Source organism: Sceloporus occidentalis, unplaced genomic scaffold (genome assembly GCF_023333645.1).
Source record: "Sceloporus occidentalis isolate IW3139 unplaced genomic scaffold, rSceOcc1.0.p SCAF_44, whole genome shotgun sequence".
Lineage (NCBI taxonomy): Eukaryota > Metazoa > Chordata > Lepidosauria > Squamata > Phrynosomatidae > Sceloporus > Sceloporus occidentalis.
Genome location: NW_028317024.1, coordinates 5,532,088 through 5,548,924, shown reverse-complemented (window position 1 = coordinate 5,548,924; position 16,837 = coordinate 5,532,088). Strand labels below are relative to the sequence as shown.

The 16,837-nt window shown below is 37.6% G+C and overlaps 1 protein-coding gene across 1 annotated transcript in view; it reads left to right on the top strand.

Moving 5' to 3' along the window:
- The first annotated feature begins 458 nt into the window (after window positions 1-458).
- The window catches only part of LOC149289613 (zinc finger protein 407-like), a 223,826-nt gene continuing 207,447 nt past the window's right edge, over window positions 459-16,837 (top strand). Inside the window, exons 1-2 of the mRNA XM_089490423.1 lie at window positions 459-3,982; window positions 13,743-13,853. Of these exons, the coding sequence (XP_089346549.1) occupies window positions 459-3,982; window positions 13,743-13,853 (3,635 nt within the window). The remainder of the gene's footprint in view (window positions 3,983-13,742; window positions 13,854-16,837) is intronic.

Genomic DNA, 16,837 nt, shown 5'->3' with positions numbered 1-16,837 from the left:
CTACGGAGCCCAACATTGATAGCAAATGGACCAGTTATCCCAGTCAGATCGATGCAAGTGTCAAACAGAGTGAAATGACAGTAGACAATGACAACTTCAAAAATATGGACGCTTACGTGGCACCAACAAATGTTATCAATTCAGAAAATATGAGTGATAATGAGGAAGAAAAACAATTAAATGATGTTGAACACAGTATTGTAACATTTACCACGAGAAATGACTTGAATAGCCAAGTTGCAGAAGACCTTCCACCTAGTAATCGTTGTATAGGTAACCCGATTAAAGAAAATGATGATGTCAGCCTTACTTCAGAACAGAATTTACCTTTGCCAGACACGGTAAACCAGTTAGAAAAGCCACACGAAATATTTTACTGCGAACCATGTGGCTTTCAATGTTTAAAAGAAAATCTTTTCGAAGCCCATTGTAATCAGGAAACCCATCTTCACACTGTCATGGAAAGTCCAAGCCTAGATAAGACTTTAATGAAAAAACAGTTCTCAAAGAAAAGACTTTCACAGGGAAAGAAGCAGAAGAAAAACAAAGTTAAGGTAGAAAAGGGTGATGCAATTGCTCCAAATTCAGGACGTTTAAAATGTGCTACTGATAGCCTGGTTGAAAAGGGTTTTTCCTCAGACGTAGACTGTGGAATTTATGTGGTATGCGAACCTGCAACTTCAGCCGAGATAAAAGATTCATCTTCTGAAGCTGTTACCTTAATCGCCTCTGCAGAAAACCGTTCTGAAAGAAATCCAAAAGGCCCAGTTAAAAAGTTCAAACAATTCAAAACACCAAAAAACTCCCTAGCTAACCCTGAAAAGAAGACTTTAAAAATTACTTCAAAAGCAATCCTCAATATAATTGCTAGAAGGGCATGGTATAAAAGAGAATGTGAAAAAACTCGTTTGTTTAGAAGGAATCGAGGGTTTGGGCATGTTAAGAAGCACTTCCAGTTGATTAATATTACTAAAAAAGGCCAAGCTAAAGATCACACTGGACTGAATGCTGAATCTAATCTAAAGCCTTTGTGTGCTAAGCTAGAACTAGCAGAACCATTGCCAACTAAATGCAATGATTGTGTGGATATAGCTAAGGACAACAAGGGCACAGAAGGAGTATGCGATATAATTGAAGAAGAACTGGTTTATGAGAACAGCAAAAACATTGAAGAAGTGCGTTTTTATTGCCAACCATGTGGATACTTGTGTGTGACCAAAGATGACTTTGAAAAGCATTACCAAATTGAAATACATCAGACAGCCAAGGCTGACTTAAAGTGTCACATTTGTCAATTAGTAATGCTAGATGAATTAGCATTTAAAACTCACATAGAGACTCAACACCACATGCCCCTTCATTGTTTTGTCTGCAATAGTTACTTTACAGAACATGAAGATCTCTTGTACCATAAAACATCAGATTACCACATACTGAAATGGAAACAAAACGAAAATGCTTCTGACACAGAAACATTGGCCTTGCAGCCTTATGATGTTAACGACCCTTCGCTTGAAAATATAGGAAGTATAGAAATAAGTCTAATGAAAGAAGAGCCGGTACAAACTGTGGTAATCCCCATAAAAGAAACCACACCGAGTGAAGAACCTCCATGTGACATAAAAAAGTCTCGGTTTCATTGTAAAAAGTGTTTTTATAAGACAAGATCCTCTACTGTCCTTACAAGGCACATTAAACTACGCCATGCCCGTGATTATCACTTTTTATGCAAGGCCTGTAATATTTACTCAATGTGCAAAGAGGGCATGGAAAAGCACATAAAAAGGAGCAAACATATTCAAAATGCTAAGAAGAACAACATTGGATTACTTTTTGAGGAATGCATTGAAAGGGTTTGGTTTTCTGGTGCTGTAGAACCTGGTGCTTCCCATGAAGGTAAAATTGAAAAAGAAGTTCTTCCTAAACCACATCCTGGTTCCCAGGACAAACTGCCATCCACTGCCGAATCAGTGTGCTGTACTCCAGCCACAGGTGAATTAGATTCTGCCTTAGAAAATGCGCCCAAGAGAGGAAGACCAAAAGGAAATATCACTAGAATGTGTACCTATTGTGGACTTCTGGCTTCTAGTGTTACAAACTTAACAGTACATATTAGACGGAAGCATAGTCACCAATACAACTACTGGTGCAAAGTGTGCAATTATTACACTGTAACTAAAGGCGATATGGAACGTCATTGTACAACTAAAAAACACGAGAGTCGTGTATCTGAAGAACAAAACGAGCAACATGAATCTATAATTGTTGTTATATCCGATGGGACTAATTTTGAAGCTGTTGCCAAGAAAAAGGGGCGCTCAGCCCCTCATGATAATGAATCTTCCAATTCAACATCTGCCACAAATATTTTGGATAACTCTCACATATCACTGGAGGTATCTCCAAATCCTTATAATGGTAGCAATGCTCAAACGGACAATGACTCTCGAGAAAAAGCCATGGAAATAGATGTTATTTGTGATGGCGACATCCTTCAGAAAAGAGCAGTTGAAAATGGCGGTAATAAATGCAAACACTGTGATTTTGTATCACATTCTACATCTTCTTTAGAAGTGCATGTTAAGAGGAAACACACTAAAGAGTTTGAATATTACTGTATGGCGTGCGAATACTATGCTGTAACATTCAGGGAGATGACAAGGCATGTGGCCACTGAAAAGCATAAAGTCAAATTCCATAATTACCAATCAAGTTCTTCGATGGTGGACCAAAACGTTGACAAGGTTCAGAATTTGGCAGATGTTGATCCCAAACAAATCATTCAAGAAAAAACAAATGAATTTTTAGAAGAACTGAAAGGAAATCCAGATTCCAATACACAGAATAGCTTAAGTCATTGTCTGGAAGACCAAGAAAGTGGCGATGCAGTGTTGGATGCTTCCAAGGCATCTTCAACTGCCAGTGTTCAAGCTGAAGAAAGCAAAACATTGGGTTGTGGAGAGGAAAATAATAATCATGAAAAAGCTCAAGAAATCATCCTGAACCAGATGAGTGATAGAAGTGGGGATTGTAATGCTACAAGTCATCAAGAGCAACACAAAAGCCAGACTGTTTGTCCAATCCAAATGAATGACAAAGTACAAAATAAAGATATAGATTACAAGGAAAAACCTGAGGAATTGGAGCCTGAACAGCAGAACCCTTCAGATAAATCTGATCCAACGGACAATGAACAAATGGAGAGACCATTGTGCCCTCAAGATAATGGCGAAATAATTCCTTATGAAGCCGTGGATGAGAGAGAAGCTTGTTTAGCAAATAGTAACTGGGAGACAGATGATACATCGGTTGATGTTGCTTCTGAAGGAAGAAATATTGTTGAAATGTGTGAAAAAATTCAAAATGGAAACCAGTTTGATTCCTCAATTGTAAAACTAAAAAATGATATAATTCAATTGACTGCTAGTTCTGTTGGTCAGGTAGGGAGTACAACAAAAGTCAGTGATCTAGAAATCAAGCCTGGTAGAAGAAAGAAAAATGATGGGAACCCCCAAGGCGAGACAAATCGCATACGATGTGATGACTGTGGCTTCATGGCAGATGGTCTCAGCGGGTTGAATGTGCACATTGCAATGAAGCACCCGACAAAAGAGAAACACTTTCATTGCTTGCTATGCGGCAAATCTTTTTTTACCGAAAGCAATCTTCATCAACACTTGTCTAGTGTTGGCCACATAAGAAATGAACAAGCCAGTTTTGAAGAACTTCCTGAAGGAGGAGCCACTTTCAAATGTGTGAAATGCACAGAGCATTTTGATTCGGAGCAGAGTTTATTTCTTCACATTAAAGAACAGCATGAAGAATTGCTGAGGGAAGTCAACAAATATATTGAAGAAGACACTGAGCAAATTAACAGAGAAAGAGAAGAAAACCAAGGAAATATCTGCAAGTACTGTGGCAAGATATGTAAAAGCAGCAATTCCATGGCCTTCTTGGCCCATATTCGCACTCATACAGGTAAGGCAAATTTTGTTTTTTTATTTTTTTGTTAACTGTATGATAATATATATCTATGTTTTGATAAGCCAGTGAGATAGATGCCTACAGTTTAATATTAAGTCCTATATTAAACCGTAGACATTTATCTTATTGTAAATGATTAAGCACAGCCTGAGCTACTCAGTTTTAAATTATAGTATGTTCTCACAAAGTTTATCACAAGGAGAAAAATGCCAAACGTCTGTTGTTGCTGTAAACATTTATTGAATACAGACAAAAATAAAATCCTGGATTAGGATACCTTATATATATATATATATATATATGTAATAAATAAACCTGTAATAAATAACATACATTTGTTTGGAATTCCTATTCATAAGTAAGAAGTCCACAAAAGAAAAAGAGCATATAACATAATATAGTAATAAGTCACAGAACATTGTTATTTTATAATAGTTCTCAAGCTCCGAATTGAAGGTTAGAATATAAACCGTAAATAGAACTTCATTAGCTCTGTTGGAAAAGGCCTTGGTGGGTTTCTCGAATTTATTGTCCAAAATAATTCATTCACCATCACTGATGGTTTCTAAAGTGGTTAAAATCAAACCAATAAAATGGAATGGTGAGACTTCCCCTTTTAAAGTTAATAGAGGGATGTATTGGCCCTTCTGCCTTGCACTAACAATTTTGCGCTCCTAAAAGTTTACACTCTATAGTTTTGAACATCTTCATCCCGTGACATTGCTGATAACAGGCTTATGTCATGATCTCTCGAAATAACTAATAGTTATTAGAAAGTAACAAAGTGCTGACCCTTACGTCCTTTTGTAGACAACGATATAATGTTTATAACGTTGTTCATTTGGGTAAACAATCCTCCTACAAATATTATTACTAATAACGGGACACCGATGGAGACCATGTATAAGCCCTTAATATGTCCTCATAAGGCAGATAAAAAGTGAATAAAATAAAAAGCGAAGATGCTAATGCAATCCTCTTTAGAATTCTTAATGCCACTGTCTGGTCAAGACATGTTGCTTATAATTGATGTGTCCATTACTTGAATTCTCTTGTAATTATAGTCAATAAGTCTTGTAAATGTGTTAAAGCTCACTAAAAGCATACAAATTCAAGAAGAGAGTAAGGCTAATAATTTAAAATAATCAATGTAGGCATTTCAGCACTTAATTTCCCTTGTGTGTTGATAGCTGATCATTCTTAATCCATTAAGATTTATTTAGTCGTTTACAATGCAAAATAGGTTTGCACTGGTCACTTGTGCCATTTGAAAATGTCCACCAGGTTAAGTGCAGAATGTAGTCCATTATTCTTCCTTGACTATATGTATTAATTGCATTTAAAATCAAGTTAATGTGGATGTGAAAGTGAGGTAACCATCAATATATGACAGAACAACCCTACTTATATAAGTTACATCATTGATTGTAACATTTAGTAAAAGTTAGCTTACTTTTTTAACATTGTTTGTAGGCCTCTGCTTCAATTTTGTTTTAATTGCATTTTGAGAAGGCACATCGACTAACAGCTGCCAAGTTTTCTGAAAGTAATGCGAAAAAATCACCTCTGTCTGATATCTACAGTATCGTAATACTGTTAATTATTATCTTCTACTACTCCAACTGTAAGCCTGGGAAAAATAAAACCTTTTTTCAGAATGTTTAAACTCTCCATGCATCAGATGCATCACTTTAGTTTAAATTAAATGTGCCATGGGAGGTTGATGGCCTGGCCCAGTTGATCCACAATATACCTAAAGTATAGAGTTTTTGGATTTATTTTCTATTATAAGATAAATATTATAAATGAAAGTTTCATACGTTTACATATTTTTCCAAATGTCGTGGTACTGTGATTTGTCTAGTAATATAGAATGATCTTTAAGAAGATAAATTGCATTGGCAATGCAACTAAAATTCGGGACCTGGCCGTTGCTTCTGAGCATCGCAAACACCCCTTTGCAGTAGAGTATTCTGATGGAATGTCTGCAGTGATGGAAAATGCTAATGCTTTGAAGATGAGGACTTGTAATGTTCCACTAAAGCTTTCTGTTATCTTAGAGGAAGTCAATGGATATATTGATGCAGGGGTTGACAATTTGTTCTCCTTCATATATTGCCCAACCCAGCGCCTGGGGTTTGTCAAGCCTTGCCATATATTAGCATACAGTTGCATACTCTTAACACCATACAGTAACAGACACGTACTAATATCTTATGCGTACAAGCACTAATACATACACTCTAACACCATATGCTGACATACACACTCACGCTTATGCCATACTGTAACACAAACACCATACACTAGCAATAACTAATCGATAAAATCAATAATAATTGGTAATGAAAATCGTTGCCAACAAATTTCATTATTGCTTAGTTGAATCGATTTTATCGAATGTGAGATGAGGGTATTTTTCAGAGAAAATGCACTGAAAAATAGCCCTCGTTTTATAATCTGACCTCAAATAGAGAGGTTGGATAATAACACTAAGATCCAGATCCCCCACAGCGCTGCAGGGGACCCGGATCCTCCTCTCTGACAGCCGGCGGGTATCTATGCGATGCGCGCATACATCCTCCGCTAATGTCCTCCACTTCCCCCGGGGCTTCTATGATGGAGCACCAGCGTGACGTAACCTTCCGGTGCTCCGCCATAGAAGCCCCGGCTGAAGTATCGGCCAGCACAGCAGAGGTTGTCTGCGCCCATTGCGCAACGTTCGGCGGCTGTGGGTGGGAGTCTGTGCGACCTCCACTACTGCCGGACAACAGCAGAGGTTTGTCTACTTGCATTGTGCAGACCTCCATCGGCTGCCCCGACTAGACACCAAGGAGCATGGAGCACGGGGGTAAGTCTGGGGGGTGCAGAGTGGCATATCAGAGGGTATAAGGCATATGGGGGATATAAGGCATTTCTGGGGAGGGCGGAGTGGCATATCTGAGGGTATAAGGCATATAGGGGGTATAAGGCGTATCTGGGAGGCAGTGTGCCAAACGTGGGCTCAGATGTGCATAACTGGGGGGGGGGGCAGTTTGGGAAATAAAAACAAGAAATGCATTTTTCTCAAAGTTTTTTTTTTTTTGATTCTGCCGTTTGTTTTTAACATACATTTATTTTTTATCTGATTAATCGGAAAAAAATTGGCCAACTAATCGATTATGAACATAAGCTTTAGTTGCAGCCCTACTGCAGATTTTTTACAGCCTGCATTATGTTGTTTTTGTGTCCTCCACTTTTCATGGAGATTGTGCCTTAAACAGGACAGCAGGTTGTTTGCACACTTGCACATAGCTATGTTCACCACTGATTGACAAATTGGCAAGCCTTGATCTGGCAAGCCTTGAGATGTCACATACATGCAATTTTTCCCTCTGTTGATTCAAGGCTATTATTCACAATGTGTTGCACTATATAAATAAATACTAATATTATAACTATACAGAACCAGAACTAAAATATTTGATTGAGCTTAGGTGGCAGGGTTAAATTGTCAGTAATGCCTTGATATATATTGATTTGAAAAGAATAAAACACAGACAACATAATTCCGACAAGCACTCATAAAATAACTTAAAAAGGATTAACTAAAATATGAAAAGCAATCATATTTGATGAAAAAAAAACATAGTTTGTCACAGCCATGCTCAGGATTTCCTATGCATAGACAGCCATACAAGACTATTTCAGCCAAGAAAGGTTGTTAATTACAATCTATACAGTAATTGAAGAAATCCTAAAAGTTATGTGCCATAGGTTTTATCAGATTTAAAAAGGCATAGTGAGTAAATCTCTTTGGCTACCCAGTGTTCCCATTTATACATGAGTGACAGCTTTTACTGCTCGTGATCCAAAGAAATTAGCTTTAAAGATGTTACATCGGTAAACAGACTATTTACACGTAGAAAACATCATTCTTTTCTGGAATTTTCTGTCTCTTCAATAAATATGGATGTAAATAAATCTTGTATAACGGTTACATCCCATTCTACAAATAGCTTACAAATGTTATCTCTCCTAATGCAAATCAGGTCTAGTTAATGGTTGATCTGTTGCGGTTTAGTGCCGATAATCTTTTTGAATTAACATAGATTGGTAAATGACCACCATGTTCTCCGCGAACATAAACATCCGCATTAGTGTTTTCATTTACATTCAAATGAACTCATACACATAAATACAGTGAACTCAGCAGGCTAGTTTGCTAAAGCACTTCTGTTCAGAGATTTCTGCATGCTGCGTTAATAGACTCAAACTTTCCCATTTTGGAGGCCGTTCACCACTTCCCCACAGTGAACTGTTTATGATCACGACTATTGGAATTAAAAGTGACCTAAATCATCAGAGTTTATTGAAACCTCGTTCTCTTAGGGACTCATTCAATCAGTCACAAAGCAGCTAGTCACACTGCTATCGACTCAAAACTCCCATTGAGGCCGCTCTGTGTGGCAGTGGGGAATTTATTAAATAGGTTTCCAAATAAACAACCACAAAGAAGAAGTCAGAGAAAGGTTCGAAGAGAGCACCATCTTAATAAATGTTTCACTTGGACAGCTGTTACAAATACATTTATGTCATTTTTGTACTTATATAATTTCAGGGTGAAAGTACTTGCATTCAGCAATCCAGTTTGGTATCTTTAATAACCCTTTTTTTGTAAAGAGTATAAGGTACTCAGGTACTGACCTAATAGTAAGGTCTTAATATTACGTATTTTACTTGGCAAGTTGTCTATGATTGTCATTATAGGGATTACTATAATAAATGTCAACTCCATTTGGCCAAATGTTTGCATTGTTTTAGGTAGGAAAAATAACCCATTGGAATGTATACATCAATATTGGATTGATGGTATGTAGGACTTAACCATTCACTCTACTTAAATCCAGAAAGTTCCCATGTATGCTTACCTTGATGTTGCCAGCCTGAAACAGATTCATTCAATCTCACATCTTGATCCCATGATAAGGTTAAGTAACCTTCTCTAATACCACTGTCATGTGGACCATAATATCAGGGGAGTTTGATATTACATATATAAGCAAATACGTTAGTTTTTTATGTTTCGATACAGGCAATGATTAATTCAGATTTCAGGATCCTTGTATGGCAGCTGGGGCCTCCACAGTTATCCTTCAATGTCCGTGGTGGCCAAGCGGTATTGAGGTCTACGAAGTCCTACCCATTTCCTGTGCCCTTCTGAACATTAAGAACCTAGCAGGGACTTCCTGTGGCCAGACCTACCTGTCCTGGCCTGGGTTACCCCCTCACACCTCAGCACCATAGGAAAAGAGCAGGTTTCTGGAGGAGATTTCTGCAACAAAGTTAGTGGGAATTTATACATAGTACAGGTTTTATGTTTGGAATTAATCGACAGCACTAGAAACTGTAGGTGGAAAGAGCAGTTTTGATAAAAAGTGGTAAAAGCAGAGCAATGAGCAGAACATTGAACCATAACATCCACTACTTTGTGATAGAGAACAGCCTGGACCAGAAGTACCAAGATCTGTACTGGAGCTCAGGAAACAATGCTAACTGTATTTATTCACACGATCAATTTGACTGTAGCACTTACTACTACTTAGACCTCCATGGGCTGGCCCAGTAGGATTAAGCTTGTTGTTGGCAAAGCAATTGTGCCTTGCTACTCCCAAAACACCGGCGTTCTAGGAAATGTGTGGAATGCCTTAAGAGAAATCCAGCCCATTGCCCATAGCACTATATACAGTACTGTGCAAAAGTTGTAGGCATGTGGGATGACTTTACCAATGGATAGTTTGTTTCCCGAAAGTATATATGATTTTGACACTAGAATATAATCCATATAAAATAAAAGCAGTATGAATATTCATGAAACCAGAATTTTGTTCTGAAGGATATTTTTTAACATTCTAAAGATTAGAATTAGAACTGTGAATATTTAGTATTTGGCCATATAGTATTTTTGGTCATCTTTTGTCTGTGTGTCTAGAAGACTATTCCCTTTCTATTGTTATATTATTTGCATTACCCATTTTATGGAGTGTAATGACAATTTAGAAAGTCACCAAATTAATGATTAATTTAGTTTTATCTGCTTCATTTAAATAAACTGGAATTTCTGTATGTGATTGATGAGATGTGATTGCTGTTAGCTGCAGTCTCAACCTGCTTTTGACATTTAAACATATAAAGCTGACTAGATATAATCATTCAGGTGCTAAATATATTTTACATCTACTTCTTCTCCAAGAAATGGAGGTATTAAGAGATCTGGCTTCATTGTCATTGAACTGTGAAATATTCAACCTTGTCTGCCTGTGCTTAGTACTGTTGACTTTTTTATTTCTATTAGAAGATTAAAATTAAATGCTTCATTTTTCGTCAGCTTTTGGGAATTACATTGAAATTTAAGACTCTCAAATTTTTACTGAGATCCTCCATTTCAACAAAGTATTTTTATTTCCAAGGACACAGCGCAAAGCTCTATTGATCATATATGATGTACAGTAAATTCTGTCTTATCAAAGGCCTTTATGTACACTTATTAAACAACCTATATTTCACACAGGGTTTTACTGCGTCGAAGAAGTACTTCACTAAACATATTCTAAACATAATACGAAGGATCCACAGTCATATCAAAGTTACTTTTAAGGGGTTGCCTTATTTTATATAGAATGTATTGCACTAGAAAATGAAAGTGTCCTGTTTTGGAATTTTCAAACATTTTTCAATCCTCTCTGCCTGTGGAGCAAATATTTAACTTTCACTTAGGATAAGTGACATATATTCTTTTTTTTGGCACCGACGTAGGCCTAAGCCAGGGAGGCACCACCAGCTCTTCCGTTATTACTACTTGGCGTCAGGATATGACATCAGATCCCAAGGCGTCACTATTTTTTAGGGCCCGCATGGTCAGGTGGGTGGAAACTATGGATGAGTGTGCTGACTCAATAGTGTTAATGTGGAATTACCTCCATTTTAACCGGCCCGTTGAGTATTGATGCTACAGGCACCCAATAGAGTGATTTGCTTTCTGATATGTGGCAGAGGGGCTGCCTTTGGCCAGAATATGCCACTGCTAATATTAATTTTAAATGAATAGTCTTTAAATATACATACCTGGGAACTCTCTGGAGCTGCCGAGCAGTTTATTGCAATGTATCTGGGGTAGCCTTTACAACTGTGGGCGTGGTTGAGCAACTTTAGCTCTACCCATAACCTGTCTGACTCCACCCAGTTTTCTCTTGGACATCCCCTTTTCATTCCCACTGTGGTTTAGCCACACCTTCAGCCCAAGTCCCTGTCATCACACTCGACTTTTATCACATGATTACAAGCTACATGTAAGCATCCTCTGAGAAAACATGAATGACACAAACTTTGAAGGAGATTTTTTTAGGTAGGTGTGACAGAATGACCTGTCATACAGGGGCCCAAGGTACTCAGAGATGGCTCCAGCCTGGCTGCCAAACAGGCAGGAACTCCATTGTGTCAACTAAACCCATTAACAGGATGGCTACCAGGGGGATATTCAGTAGCTAAAGGGGATTAAAGGTTGGGTTGTCTACATGTACCTGTTTATCAATGTTGATTTATGTTAATGAAGTTCTGTGCCTATATCAGTCTATGTTTTACAACAATAAACGGTTCATTCCTGCTGTACTCAATTCAAGGTAGTTGTGTGTCTACTTATTGGGTACACATAGCAGGGTTCCAAGGTGCGCATGCTGGCTGGTGCTGGAAGTGATTCCGGGGACAACAGGAGGATACATGTGGGTGATCTCTGGGAGTTACTACAGCTCTCTTGGTGAACCCGTTACAGTAGGGTTTGGCCATTCAAAAATATAGTGACTGGGAAAATGCTTGGATTCTCAGTATTTAGTTAAAAAAAAGTGTGGAACAGTTTCTTTTACATACATCTGAATATAACCTTAGCACTAAAACAAAGGCATCTTTAAAAATCTCACAATCCCCCTCGTTAAATCCACATTTCATAGATCAGTGATGTGCTGGGTCTTGATTATAAAGTTTGTGACTAAAATAAATAATAGCCAAAATGTCAATACTTTTATTTTTTCAGAATAATCATAAATTCTTGGCTATAAAATAGTCGTAAAGGTGTAATATTTCACCCACAGTATATTCACACATTGCATGTCATCGTAAGGCAATGAATCATGCTTGCTGTGTGACGGGGAAAATCGGAAATAGCCACGCAGACGTGCCAGAGAGGTAGACGAGAAGTGGAGTAGAGAAGGCTGTTCTGAAAGTGTTTTTTTAGGTGGTTTATGTGACAGGAATTATATATGTTTCTCTTCTATAGAATCTTTGTGTGCTTATATTGACTCTTCTAATAATACATTAAAATCAAGAGAACAAACTCTGACCAGAGTTTGTTCTTTACACTTGAAAAATGCCAAGATCCCCTCTGTGTGGCCAAGATAGCAACAGGTTGACATAGGTCTGCACACCTGAGAACTTAACAAGGCAGGCTAGCTAGAGGTGGGGGGGCTAGCTGACTGTGTGGGTGGGGCTTGTCATGTGTGGGTGGAGTTTTTGGGAGGGAATGGGTGTGGCTAAACATTGCTCCCTCTGCTCGGAGAAAGAGACCCAGAGAAGCAAATCTTCACCTGGAGACTCCTGGTTAAACCAGAGCGTTCTCCCAGTATGGTGGTTAGAGTACTGCATGTATCTAAAATGTATATACACAAATAATAATCTAGTGCCGTGCAATGTTTGTTCCCAAAGAGCAAGATTGGAGTTCAAGAAAGAGTAGGCTTAGGTAAGATGACAAACATTATCTCATTGGCTATAAGGGCTGAGTTGGGCCGTTATAAGGCATAGTTAAGATGCTATCCCTACATGGAAATGTATTGGTAACGTGAGCTGTGGTTTATAATTAGAACACATTATGACATTATGCCTTTAGCAATATTTATAGAAACAAAGACCAAATTGCCAGCGCTACTGTGCTAGCCAAAGGATGCAGTCTGACCCGCTATATCAAGGCGCCCCATGAGAGACGAGGAAAAATAACATTTGACAACATACAAGAACAAGAACCATTGGGCATATCCATTGTAATCTCCTGTTATAATTACATTACATTGCATTTATTTATAAAGCACCAGCAGATTCCGCAGCGCTGTTACAGTCAGTAGAACAATTTCACATACAATAACAAATTGGTGTAAAGGAGAAGAGGGCCCTGCTCTTGCTCTTACAATCGAGTGGGTGGTTGATGGGAAAGTGAGACAATAGGAGAGGACTGCTTGGATTTGGATCAGCTGATCTGCTTCTAATGATTGTGTTGAAGCTGTTAATTATTCAGATCGCTTGATTAGGATGATGGTTGAGTTACAGGGCCTCGAAAGAATCAGGATAGTTTTATGCCTATCCCATTCATGTTTAAATCCTCTCGCCGTGTTAACCACTTGCTAACCCAAAATGGCCAGACTTTCATACTACGCTAATATAAGAAAGGTTAGTCTCTATATGCCTCACCCAAAAAGCTCAAACCAAGTAAAGCGGAGAGGCTGCTCTTACTCTCCACGTGTTCCCTTTGATGTGGGAGGTGAGCTTATAGTCTTTGGCCAAAATAGCGTAACAAAGCCTCATATTTATTTAATACAGTATTAAAATTATTTATAGTGAGTGCTGGAAATGTTATTTCATGTTTACCAAGTATAGTAAATTGCAGCTTAGATTGTTACAAGAACTTCAAATTGCGCTGTTCCAGTTAAACTGACGTGTCTTTGGCTTTTCTGTAGGATCAAAACCTTTAAGTGCAAGATATGCCACTTTGCCGCCGCTCAGCTTGGAGATGCCAGGTACCATGTTAAGAGACATCTTGGGATGCGAGAATACAAGTGTCACGTCTGTGGGTGAGTAAATTATCACTGCTGCTGCTATTGATCACTCTGGAAGAAAAGACGAGAAGATGTGCGCTTCTTCAGAATGCAAAACCAGTGCTCAGGATGGCTCAAATTATGCATGCGTTCCCCGCTTTTCATTGTCATGGTAAATTCCTTAAACACAGTTATGACATTTTTTTCTCCCACTCCTAATCCAGCGCTGTGGATGAGCAATTGTATGGGGCTACAAGGTCAATTTGAACCTGTAATCTGTAAATTGCCTAAATTATAGGATGTTCGCTCGTATTACCACAGAGAACTGTAAATTCCATTTAAAGACATCAAAAATATATATTATAACTTGAGGCAAGGATCTACTTCCTGTCCTTTTACTTTCAATAGCTTTACACTATTCTGCTACATATTACGTTCTATTCACTGATATACGTTATATACTAATATAACATTTGTGTGTGTGTAAATATATATATATATATATATATATATATATATATATATATACACACAGCAGTACGTCTTAGCAATGTACTATAAATCTTTTGCATAATCATATTATTTTATATAACTTTAAAGTGTGTTTCCTTAAAAAAAAAACAAACACAAAAAACATACTTTCTGGTTTTTGGAGTTTTTTCCCTTTGTGCAGGTTCATTTGTATTGTTTAATCGTCCTTCAAATATGCTGCATTTAAGTATGCATTGAAACTTCTTAATGTAAAACTAATTAATTTCAGGGAAGTGTCTTTTTAAAGGTTTTAGATTGCTGTGGCATGTACTGTATATCACAGGACATTTGGAGTTGGATTTTAATACCCTTGTTCTGATTAAAAAATACACTTTAATGTTATTATGCCAGAGAAATGAACTGATATATGCATCATATAAAAACACTTTACGCAAACCTGTGTAACCTGCTGAAGAGGTCCTCTGGCTAATGCAAGCAATGCTCAAGTTCAATTATAGTTAGCACAATGCACGGTGAATGGATGGGCTGATCTTTTCCATGTTAATAGGCTTTCATACCTACAGCTTTTACTTGCTGTGCAAATGCTCCGCTTAACTAGATTTTATGGCAGAAATTGCAGATTTTGCATGACTTTAATATTACGCCGTTGCTATTTTACTAGCAAATTGAGTCTGTCCTGCTATATGAAATATATACATAAATAGATAGAAAGACAGACAACTTCTGTTCAAAAGTTTGAGGTCACTTAGATATGTCTTTGTTTCTGGAAGAAAAGCTTTGTATGTGAAAATAACATGAAATGGCTCAAAAACTTTTCCATTGATAACCTTACTTCCTGAATTTCTCCCTGTGTGGAGGCTGCTGTGTCTTCCTTCGCAGCAGTCCTGTGTTGCCTATCCCAGATGGCCTTCAGGCCTAATGAGACATTGACATCAGACGCACTTTATGTGAAGACACGTATTGCCAAAAAAGGCCGTTTTTTGTGACCTTTTCTGCAATATTTAGTGTTGGGGTGGCTGATGCATTTATTGCCCCAAAAGAGATAAAGTGTAGGCACTATATCTGCTTTAGCCACCTCTACACATTTATTCGTAACCCTGATGATGTAATTTATCTGCGGTAGGTAGTCATGAAACTTTGTCATTATTGTCTAGCTGCGAACATAGAACCTTATATTTAAACAGGGGGAGTACTATTAAATACAGTATATATTTTTCATGCAAGTAGATTATATACCAAGACTTCTATGAGAGAAAAACGCCTTCCGCTATAAACTTTTTTTCTCTAATAAAAGTGTCTGTTTTGAACATCTGCTGAAGATTTTCCCCGTCTTTCATTTCCTTCATAATAAAATGTATGAATTCAAGACCAGAACGGGTAAAGCACATGCCTCGGAGGTCACATCTTGGTAATGGATTGATTAAAAAGTTACGAGAATTGGTGGGTTGGCAAAGTAGCCATCAACATTATAAAAAAAAAAAAAAAAAACCTCTTCTAAGAATGGCTTACAGATTAGAACTGTCGGTACATTAACACTTCTGACAATGTCAATTCATTATCATTGATGGCTAAATAATCTTGGGAATGCTCTGTGGACATATTAGTTCCTGAGCATAAGCAGCTCATGCAGCATTTCTTCATTAGCTTTAATTGCTATAAATTTTACCTTTTTAAAAATCCTGCTTTATAAGGTGAACTGATCTTTCAGGAACATTAACGCTGTAATTATGTCACAAACAGAAGGTCCTGCACTATGGCTTTTTGTAGTCTTTAGCTAATGTAATATCCTAAGGATTGTAGTGTAGAAGAAATTAAGGAGGTCACGGAAATTGACAGCGTTCTTCTACACACATATTGATTAAGAGAGGCAGAAGTGAACCTTTACTATTTTGTGAAACCTCCCACTGGAATGTTGTTGCCTGTCGCAAGTAATGTCTCGAACCATGATAACTTTTGATGCAAACCCTGATACTTCTTGTGTATTTTGTGGCATTTTCTTTGATTTTTTTTTTTGTTTTTTTTGTTTTTACAATATCAAAGTTTTTGCCCTGACAGTCTTATTTAGAGTGCAGTTGAGTGTATTGATGACTGAAGTATAGAGCATGACTTCTAGGAGCAGTCTTTGGTAATGGCCATGACTATGAGCGTTTTCTGCAGCATTGTAGTTGCAGTTCCTTTCACTATTCATTCCAGATTATTTCATCGTTTTGCATCAATCATAGTTTGTTTTGCTTCAACCATTGTAGTTTTTCTTACTTAAGTTTTCAAACTAAAAGATTAGAAATTATACCTCGACATAGGTAGTATCAACCTAAATTTGTTTTCCTACACTATAATAAAATAAAGAATTTTCTATTTGTTTCAATCAAAAAGAAAATTGATGCCAAATTATGAAACAATCCAGTAGCACATACGCTATAATTAGGAATTCACGCCAAACGGCCCATACGAGTAAGATTCTCCAGCTGTATGAGCTATGTGGGCCTGGTAGAAGGCCAGCCAAAATCTTTCAGCTGCTGCAGAAGCTC